At 42.3% G+C, this 11,132-nt stretch overlaps 1 protein-coding gene across 10 annotated transcripts in view; it reads right to left on the minus strand.

Moving 5' to 3' along the window:
* Thg1l (tRNA-histidine guanylyltransferase 1 like) overlaps positions 1-933 on the minus strand; it is a 10,260-nt gene extending 9,327 nt beyond the window's left edge. For 2 of the 10 annotated variants that reach the window (XR_004113515.1, XM_031353535.1), the window contains exon 1: positions 719-933. Coding sequence is in view for 1 of the 10 variants with exons in the window: in XM_031353535.1 (XP_031209395.1) it covers positions 719-909 (191 nt within the window). In the remaining 9 variants the exon portion in view is untranslated. The other 8 variants (XM_031353544.1, XM_031353543.1, XM_031353539.1 and 5 more) reach the window with 8 other exon arrangements.
* Positions 934-11,132: the final 10,199 nt, after the last annotated feature.

An 11,132-nucleotide genomic window follows, 5' to 3' on the forward strand; every position in this document is an offset into this window, starting at 1 on the left:
AAAAAAAAAAAACCAAATTTTTCTTTCTTGCTTTGACAAATTGACAAAAAGGGATACAACTGCTAGGCTTCAATCCACTTTTCTGTGAAGTTTCACCTTACTGGGTGAATTGAGAATACTAATACCTAATCAGGTTGTATTGATGACTAGGAGATCAAAATATAATTATGCCTGGCTCTAAGTGGTCAATAAACATTACTATAGCTCTATGTACTTACACAGCAATAAAATGATAATAACTAGTAACATAGCCCTTTATTGAAATTAAGCCCCCAATAGTTTACATCCTCTCCCTTTTTCCTCCTGACTCTAGTGCAGTCAGTCCATGTAATATAAAGCTGACAATGAGAAATGGTCATACTATCAACTCTTGATCACAGGCTAATGCAGGCCTCTTAACAACTCTCAAAAATAACAAAAATAATAAAAAAATGTGGCTGAAGTTTGAGTAGTGGACCTAGAAATAACACCTCCCCCCCCCACACACACAAAGTTCTTGCAAACTGGTTTCAGCTAAAGTAGTACAGGTTTTCCACCACAGTACTCAGCTCCTTTTAAATATCTCAACCACCTAGCAGCGAAGTCTGATCTTAACAAGTTCTTCGGGAGACGCTCAATGCTGGGTGCTCATTGGCTGTCGCGTTACCCAGGTAACTACGAAAGGCGCACTTCCCGGAAGTGCGGACGCACCACGCGGTCTCCCGCCCCGCCAGCTCACCGGTGGAAATTCCGGCCGTCCAGCCGCACCACAACCCAGCAGTGCGGCAGGCATGTGTCCTCAACCTCAAAATTCCGCACGTACTCAAACTTGCTCTTGGCCATGGCCACCCCCAATCTCAGGCACCGTCTTAAAGTAACGGAAGTAGCAGCCAAAAGATTGCCGATCCTGGCTGCGCGGAAAGCCCACATTCGCCATAGGGAAGCAATTGGACGGGCCCCACCCCGGAAGTTCCTGTCGCTGTCAGAGCCGCTCTAGCCACGCTGGAGGTTTCTCTCTTGACTCTCCTGTCTTCAACTCAGCAGGTCGCCAGGAGTGTTCCTCTGGGCTGTGCCTTTCTGCTCCTAGCAGGCGACAAATCACCCTTACGAAGCTATCAGAAGTTATTTTGTGACCAAGTTTGAAAGTGTAGTTGTGACTTTTTTGTCTCTTACTTCTAAATAGCATTTACTAAGTAGTCCTAAAGTAGCATTTCTAAATTCCTTCCGAAGATGAAATACACTAAATTATCACTTTATAGCTCGGGGATAGGGGGGTGGGAGAGGACCTAGATTCTTCTAGGTAAGTTTAAGCAAGGAACATAAAATAGAAGTCGATCATCTGTACAATTTTGTATTTTCTTCCATTGACCCTGTTTGGTTTTTTCCAGAGTTATTTACTGTGTGATTAAAAAAAAAAAAAAAAAAAAAAAAAAAAAAAAAAAGAGCCAGCAAGACAGCTCAGTCTGTAAAGCTACTTGATGCTAAGTGTGATAAGTTTGATCCTTGGTAGCCACATGGTGTGTCTTTTCTTTCTCAGGCCTTCCAATAGCAAATACCAGAGGCAGGTTACCCTGCCATGTGCCGTTAGGTGAATTTAAAATTTGTACTCTTCACTATTAAAAGACTTTGTATGTGTATGAGTTTATGCACATCTGTGTTTATTTGCATGCGGAGGTCAGAAGAAGGCATCAAGTATCATCATCAGTCCCTCTTCATCTTAATATTTGAGACTTGTCTTTTGCTGAACCTGGCTCTCAATGATTCACCTAGAATTCACTAGGTGGCCAGCAAGTTTTAGGGAGTCTCCTCTCTCCACCTACCTAACACTGGGATTAACAGGTATAAACTTCCACATCCTACTTTATATGTGAATGTTGGGAATTTGAACTTGGATCTCTATACTTGCTTGGCAAACATATTAATTACTGAGCCATTTCCCCACTCTTGAACTCAGGAGTGTTTTAAAATGCATTTCCCAGATGAAATGGTTCCCTGCAAGCAATAGGCATCCAATTCATGGTTGCTAGAATAAACTCCTAGAGGAAATGACTGCCTCCTAGTTACTTGTGTCACAGAAAACACAAAATGAGACTGGGACACATGTTGTGGCAGAAGGGAAAGAACTGCTGGAGTAATAAGCCGATATGACAAAATGAGCTCAGAGGAGGAGTGCTTCCACTGAGCAAAGAAAAGAAAGCTCATGGCTAGTGTTGGAGGTAGTTGTTACACTAAGTTCTTACACCGGTAATTGATTATTAAAGGGAACAAGGCATTTTTCTTATCTTGTATATAGAACTATAATTCAGTACCAGTCGATGAGAGGGCTGACTAGTTTCACAGAGAGAATGCTGGGCTCAGAGATCCATTTTGTTTTGTGTTTTGTTTGTAAACGTCTATGAAATAATTAATTTAAACATGGATCACTAATGGATGCCAAAGCTGTGATTTATTGAATTAGTGGAAGATACCCTATTCTGGAGGTATTGTCCCCCAGATTGTTTGCTGATCACAAAGAGAAAGCACAGTCACAAACCAGAGCATGCACCACCTTCAGCTAGTCTCTGAGGGAGCGCTATTGACATTGCTAAAACCTACAGCTACTAGAGATCCTGGTCAGTGCAACATGACAGACACAAACAGGACTGCTTACAATTGACTTAAGTATTACTTCAGTGGGCCACAGTCTTCCCCATGTGTTAAAATCAGAGGATACATTTGAAATTGTTAATTCCCAGGCTGCTCACAGAATCTTTTCAAGTATGATCCAGATACTGGTGTATTTTCTTTCTCTTAAATAATTTTCTCTTTGAACCTTTTAAAAGAGATTTTTTATTATTACTTGTGTATTCATGTGTATCCAAGGAGACTGGTGTGTGTGTGTGTGTGTGTGTGTGTGTGTGTGTGTGTGTGTGAGAGAGAGAGAGAGAGAGAGAGAGAGAGAGAGAGAGAGAGAGAGAAAGGGGGAGAGAGAGATTCCTTGGAGCTGGGGTTACAGGTGGTTGTAACACACACAAACACACACACACACACACACACACACACACAAACACACACAGAGATGTAGGTGCTGGGAATTGAACCCCAGTCCTCTGAAAGAGCAGCATCTCTTCCACACTTCTTGCGTGTCTTAAGAGGCTTTAAAACTTTAATAAAAAAAAAAACCATAGTAGAAACACTGTGCACACTAGGATAATTTAGCATAGTATTGAGTAGTTGTATTGCATAGGTTTGTGTGGAGATATACAGCAAATCCTAGTAATAACTTTCCCAGAAACTCACACTTTCTTTCCATCAATTTATCTATCAAATCCTCAGTGGTTCTGTGGTGGTTCTGGGGTCTCCAGTGTTTTGTGAGTTGAATTTAGACTTCCTGTTTACTTTCTTGGCTTCTGCCACAGATAAGGTAGGATTCACCATGGAAGTTTCTAGGAACTTAGGCCACCACCAATGCTCTACTGTATTTGGTTTATGAATGTTTTTTACTAGTGTGTGGTGATTGTACAAAGTAATGGGTTTCATTTTCATCCATGCATGTTATATACTCTGATTATATCCACCCCCATTATCCTCTCCTAGTCCTCACACATACATAGTCTACCTGATCCCGTTGCTGTTGTGTGTAGTATAATCAAGCTCTGCCTTAGCCTGGAAGCTGCTACTGAGCTACCAGCTCCTCCAGGCTCTCTTTTGTTCCTCCTGGCTTAGCTCCAGGATTGATGGCACCAGCATCGACTGACTTTTCTTTCATACCCACCTTTGCTCCTGGAAGAGCAGAGTGTTACCAGCCCACTCCCGAGACCCTTGAATCTTAAACACTACCTTTAGAACGTGCCTCTAGACACAATTGCTGGGCAAAGATAACTCCTGCCTGGAAATGCTGGCCATTATCAATTTATTATCTCCATCTCTCCCTCTATCCTAAACTTAGTGGTGTACATCAGCTAGCCCCTGCCAGCATCTTTGGCCTTCACTAATAGTGGCGGTCACAGGCCCTAGGTGCCCTGAGAGCTTACATGACTGTTGCTTTCTTCTCGTTCCAAAGCATTCTGGAAAAGGCCCTTCTCTCTTTCCCTGCGTCTTCTTTTCCTCTTGGTACCCAGAAGTTCCACCTATACCTTCTGTCCAGCAATTGGCCCCTGGCCTTCTTTATTGACAAGTCAAGAACCAATTGGGGAACAAGACCTTAGCGACAGAACCTCCCCTCACACATTGCTTCTCCAATAATTCCATCTTCTATTTACACATATTTTTTTAGAGCCCACATATGAGAGAAAAAACAAAAACGAAAGCAGCAGTCAGCTTTTTGTGTCTCATTTATTTCTCTCAGTTGTGTTGGGGGGAGGAATACAGACAATCACAGACTCCACACTCAGCCCTCCTTAGTTTACTCTGTGATGCCAAAGCTGGCCTTCAACAACGACCAAAAGCAATTTGGGGAGGAGTTTATTTCAACTTACAGCTTGTAGTTCATCATGAAGGGAAGCCACGGTAGAAGTTGGAGGCAGGAACTGACATGGAAAGCTGACTTGCTTCTCAGTTGGCTTGCTTTCTTCTCTCCCTCTCCCTCTCCCTGTCCCTCTCCCTCTCCCTCTCCCTCTCCTTCTCACTCTCTCCCTGTCCCTCTCCCTCTCTCTCTCCCTCTCCCTCTCCTTCTCTCTCTCTCCCTGTCCCTCTCCCTCTCCCTGTCCCTCTCCCTGTCCCTGTCCCCCCCCCCTCTCTCTCTCCCTTCACCCTCTCAGATAGAGTCTCACTATGTAGTTATAGCTGTGCCGAAACTAAATTCACTCTGTAGTCCAAGCTGGCCTTGAACTCATAGAGATCTTCCCGCCTCTGCCTTCTGAGTGCTGGGATTAAATGCATGTGCCATCATGCTCAGTTCGGTTTGATCTCTTAAACAATCCAAGGCCACTTGCCCAGGGTGGCACCATCCATAGTGGGCTCTGCTCTCCCACATCAACCATTCAAGAAAATGTCCCACAGATAGGACTACAAGCCAATTCGATCGAGACAATCCTTCAACTGAAGTTCTTGACACAAGAATATTCCCGATTTGTGTCAAGTTGACAAAAACTAACCATTCTAGATTGAAAAGGACTTCCAAGTCAAACAAACTCAGTATACAAATCTTGACTCAGTACTACCTTCAAAACTGCTTTAAATCCATGGCAGTAGTCTAACTACAAGCAGCCTGCGACCACCACTGTCTTAATTGAGTTCATTTCCTGCTCACCACTGTTTTTTGTCCCGAGGCATTTTATTTGATCCCCAAATAGCCTCAGTGCAAAACCCAAGAAGTGATTTGAGAAGTTTCACCACTAGGTGGCGCAACGTCTTTTTGCTGATAATTAGGTCAGTTTCATACACATACAATGTTCTGTGATCACATTCATTCTCCATTATCGTCTTTATTTACCTCATACCCGTCATGACCCACTTTCTCTCCAAGTAGTTTCCAGACCCTACTTTCATATCTTGATTTTCTGAGCTCAGATCTGGTGCCTGTAGCCACAGCTGCATGTGTTCATGACTGCAATGGCCACCCCATTACTGTAAGACAATGTTTCCTCTTCGGCTCTGCCCCCTTTTCCATGACTTTCCCGGCACCTTGGGGACAGTTCCGATCTTCCAGAGCTGAGGACTCCTTAGTCCTTTGTTCTTAGCAGCAACTCAATGCTTATTATATATTTGTTGAAACAGTATAGCCATGTGCCAAGAGTATACTGCAGGAGAGTGTTATCATCGTACACAGATGGGGGAAGTAAATAATTGGAACAGTAATGCAATCTACTGAAAATACTTGCTGGGCGGTGGTGGCGCACGCCTTTAATCCCAGCACTTAGGAGGCAGAGACAGGTGGATTTCTGAGATCGAGGCTAGCCTGGTCTACAGAGTGAGTTCCAGAACAGCCAGGGCTACACAGAGAAACCCTATCTCGAAAGAGAGAGAGAGAGAGAGAGAGAGAGAGAGAGAGAGAGAGAGAGAGAGAGAGAGAGAGAGAGAGAGAGAGAGAGAGAGAGAGAGAGAGAGAGAGAGAGAGAGAGAGAGAGAGAGAGAGAGAATACTCATTAATCAAAAGTATGGAATTATGGTGGGCAGTGGTGGTGCACGCCTTTAATCCCAGCACTCAGGTGGCAGAGGCAGGTGGATTTCTGTGTTCGAAGCTGACCTGGTCTACAGAGTGAGTTCCAGGACAGCTAGGGCTGCCCAGAGAAACCCTGCCTTGAAAAAAAAAAAAAAGAAAGAAAGAAAGAAAAGAAAAGTAGGAAACTATGGAAGATAACAGTTATGTGTTTATACAAGAACTAACTAAACTTAGGAGATATTACAAGTATTTGGCAAGACAAACATAGGTAGCCAGAAAATACAAAGGTGGAAGAATGTTAACAATTACTGATTCTAGTGGTTGCTTTAGGGATATCTTTTCTATATATACATGAAGAAAAATTGCTTCCTTTCCTACCAAAATACTTTAAAGTCCAAACAGACATCTTGTATCTGTACCTTTATCTAGTCCATCTTTTGAGTATCTGCTCAGTGCTTGGCTGTGGACTAGCCACATTGCACACACATAATCATTCAGTGTACACATCACCCTCAGAGGTTGGGTCCTTTAGCTTTGGTTTGCAGCTTCTATCTTCTGTGGTTGGAGTTCTGATCATTGCTCCTATATCCCAGAGAGGCAGAAGGAAGGAAAAGGCAGCCGCCGAAGGCCATACCTCCCAGTGAATCATCACTCTTTATGTGTTTTTCACTAAAGTGGCACACATTCTGCTCACATATTTCTGGTCGTTCTTATCTTCAGAAGAGGCCAGGACACACAGGTTTGTTGTTGTTGTTGTTGTTGTTTTGTTTTGTTTTTTTAAGCCTGGTGCCTGACTGTCTCCAACAATAAGAATTTTTTCTTTAATATTTTTTTTAATGCCAGCATATTTCTGTTATATTTCTATTTCTGAGACTTCCATTCAGAAACCACTTTTTTTTTTCATTAGGATTTGGTTTATTTTCCCTAAACCTAAGCTTATTTTGAGAACGGCTTATAGAACTTATTATAAAAATTCGCTATTCATTTTTACATAGCTGTTTCATCATTCATGAAGACCCAAACAGAGTTATGGCACAACTTGTTTTGCAAAGTGGAAAATATATAATGCACCATTAAAAGCTGTCTCGGGCTGGCAAAGTGGCTAGGCAGGAAAAGCTACTTGTCATGGAGCCTGATGCCTGAGTTAGAACCTCGGAACACCCTGACAGGAGAGAACTAACGGTCCCAAGTTGTCCTCTGACCTATGCTTCCTCTATATTGGTTGAAACAGTTTAGCCATGTGCTAAGAGTGTATGACAGGGGAGTGTACATCATGGTGCACACGTCCCCCCCACCACACACATGCCCATACAAATAAATGTTTAAAAATGGGTGATGGGCTGGAGAGGTGGCTCAATGGTTACATACTCTTACTGAGGACCCAGACTCAGTTCTCAGCACACACATGTTAGCTTACAACTACCTATAAATCCAGTTCTAGGGGAAATGGCAATGTCTTCTAGCCTCTGTGGGCACCTGCATGTATGCATGTGGTATATATATATATATTATATATACATATATAATATTTGCATCCTCACCTCTAACATCACCAAACTGGGTTCTTTCATCATCTCCAGGACCAAATAGGTCTTGAAGTTTCATTGATTTTAGTGTGTGCTGGAAGTTCTCTATACGACTTCAGACTTCTGGCTTCATCTGCATAATAATTTAATTGTTTGAGTTTTATTACCATGATAGTCTCTCAGTTCAATCAATATATCAGATGTTTATCCCAGCCTTGTCCATTCTTTAGAAATACCAACTCTCTAGCCGGGCGGTGGTGGCGCACGCCTTTAATCCCAGCACTTGGGAGGCAGAGGCAGGTGGATTTCTGAGTTCGAGGCCAGCCTGGTCTACAAAGTGAGTTCCAGGACAGCCAGGGCTACTCAGAGAAACCCTGTCTCGAAAAACCAAAAAAAAAAAAAAAAAAAAAAAAAAAAAAAAAAAAAAAAAAAAAAAAAAAAAAAAAAAAAAAAAAAAAAGAAATACCAACTCTCTCATTTCACATTTTTACTCTTAGTTCCATATCAGCTTTAGTCTCTTGCACCTTCATTCTTTGGCATAATCATAAGGGCTAATTGTAAGGCACGGTTGTAAGGCAGGAAGAACTCCTTTCTGCATGCTTCAATGCTTTAATGGACAGACATGAAGTATCCATCAGATATTGGTACATAGTTAGTTAGTTAGTTAGTTAGTTAGTTAAGCTAAGGAGGGAGGACACTTCCCAAAAGGAATCTAGGATTTTGCTGCATTTTCCTGGTGTTATTACAAAAGAAGGTACTAGGAGAGCGACCCACAGAGCCTGTTAGACTCCATTTCACCATGGATCTCCTGAGTTTGGAGAATGTATACGAATGTTGAAGTCAGTGACTAATGACATCACAATTACAGTTTTCTTGAGTACCCAGACCAAAGGAAGGAAAAAGGAAGGAAGGCCCTGGTGTGCCTGAAGTCAGGGTTACCCCACTGCCTTTCCTCACAGCCCATGAGTCCCAGGAAAGGTCATGGTGGGTTCAGTAAGGGTCTCAGAGGTTAGAGGGCAAATGCGGAGCTCGGAGTAGCTCATGGGAGCACTGAGAAATCTTAGGTGAAGTTGGAGACAGACAGTTGGCAGGGCCAATGGGACCTAACGCTGTTCTTTAAGAACCTAAGAAACCTGGATAGCAATAGAGGGTCAGGGTGATACCAAAATGTCCCAGTACAGCAACTCAGCATGCATTTTCTAGCCTCCACAGGAATCATATCTTGAAAAGACAGTATTTGTATAGAGAACTCAGAACCAGCCCATGTATCCCACCTCCACCCCAGTGTGTGGGTGGGGGCAGAATGAAAGAGCAACCCCCATCCCCCACTGCAAGCCCTTCAGCAGAAGGCACAGTCTGTGCTGGGGCAGAAGTAAGGTTTCAGTAGTGTTGTAGTCACAGATTGGGGTTGCAGAGTTGGAAGTCATGTTATCAAAGTGAATGAGATATTACAAGATCTACCATTGATGTGGATAAAGGATGGGGTCAGTAAATGACATGATGCACTTTAGTGCACGCACTAACTGAAGATGCCATTGACACACAGTGTTTCCTGTCTCATCTACCATGTTCAGATGAGTCACAGCCCAGTGGTGACACAAATGACTGCATCCATGGAACACTTCCAAGTGCTGTGTGATTATGCATAACCCTTCCTGGTTAGCTCTCCTGTTCTGAGGGGTGGGGAAGGTAACAGAATCTCATTATGCAGCTCTGACTAGCCTGAAACTTGTTAAGGAGATCTGCCTGCCCCTGCTTCCTGAGTACTTGGATAAAAGACCCATGTCCAGCAAAGTCATGTCTTTATTGGCAGAACATCCCATTTTGTAAATGAAAATGTAAGCAGAAACTTAAAAAAAAAAAAAAGGAATTAAAGCTACACTTCTAGCTCAGTTTCCTCAGTTGCTACCATCTACCTTATTACCTGAGATTGAGCCAAATGTTCAAGATACAGCATCTGGATTTATATCCCAGCCTCCATGTTGAAAATCATTCTTCTCATGTATCAGCTATGTGCAAGTTTTCTACAGTAGCTTGTGGAGACACTATGAAAAATGAACGGCAAACTGGGTTACCAGATCTCTAGGGTTCAGTCTGAATTCAAACTAGAAGCTACATATCCTGAAATGGGGGTGTTGCTAGAGGACCCACTTGCTAAGCTCAATAAGAACCCACCACAGAGAATTTTGAGGGAGGGCAAGGAAGCTGTAAGTCTCTTTTGAACTCACAAAATTGCCTTGTAAAACTCAGCACATGGAGAATGTAAGGGTAGAGTTGTTCACATCTGTTTCATGAAAAAACAACCAACCAAGCAAATAGAATTAACGTATGACCTAACAATTCTACCTTATAGGGTTTACACTCAGAAGAGCTAAAAACAACTTTTCTTTGATGTTTTAGATTTTCTCTTTCTTTTCTTCCTTCCTTCCTTCCTTCCTTTATTTCTTTTTTCTAAGTCAAGGTTTCTCTTTGTAATCCTGGCTGTCCTGGAACTCACTCTGTAGACCAGGCTGGCCTCTACCTCTGACATCTGTCTGCCTCTGCTGCCTCCCAAGTGCTGGGATTAAAGGCATGTGCCATCACTGCTCTATTTATTGGATTTCATTGTATAGATCTTTCACTTCCTTGGTTAGCTTTATACTAAGGTCTCCCCCAACCCTCTTTTTTTTTTTTCTTTAAAAAGACTAATGATTTGGGTATTCTAATTTTGTAACCTAACACTCTCCTGAAAGTGTTTATGAGCTTTAGGAATTTCTTAGTAGAGTCTTTGAGGTCTCTCACATATAGAATCATGTCATGAAGAAATAGGGATACTTTATCTTCTTCCCTTCCTATATGCATCCCCTTTCTCTCCTTCTTTGTCTTTTTGCTCTAGATAGGACTTCAAGTGCTCTACTGAATATGAATGGTGAAAGATGGCCACCCTTGTCTTGTTCCTGATCTTAGAAGGAATGCTTGATTGTTTTTCTCCATTTAACACAAATACGGCAATAGGTTTGTCATATATAGATAGTCTTTAATATGTTGAGATAACTTCCCTTCATCCCTAGTCTCTCCAGGGTTTTATCCTGAAGAGGTGTTTTCCTGAAGGGATGTTTTTGTTTGGATATACAATCTGGTTTAGAATCCAAGGAGATATTTGTGCATCTGTGACCATGGCTAAGATGAGGATGTAGCCCAAATGCCCAATAATGGATTGATAGGCGAGATGAAATGTGGCATGTATTTATAACAAAATGCTGTTCTGTCTGAAAAAGTAAGGAAACACTGACATATGCTTCAACATAGTTAAACTTTGAGGATGCCATGCTACAAGAAGTAAGCCAGCCACAAAAATACAACTGTCACTCATGTGAGGTGCCTGGAATAGTCAAGTCCACAGAGACTGAGAGTAGACCAGTGGTGCTGAGGATGGGGTGGGGGTGGAGTGGTTCTTTGTTTAATGGATGGAGAATTCAGTTTTATAAGACAAAAAGAGGTCTGGGGATTGGTTCACAATTATGTAGTTGTACTGAATTGTATGCTTTATTATTTATTGTATGACC

This window comes from Mastomys coucha, unplaced genomic scaffold, assembly GCF_008632895.1.
Source record: "Mastomys coucha isolate ucsf_1 unplaced genomic scaffold, UCSF_Mcou_1 pScaffold5, whole genome shotgun sequence".
NCBI lineage: Eukaryota > Metazoa > Chordata > Mammalia > Rodentia > Muridae > Mastomys > Mastomys coucha.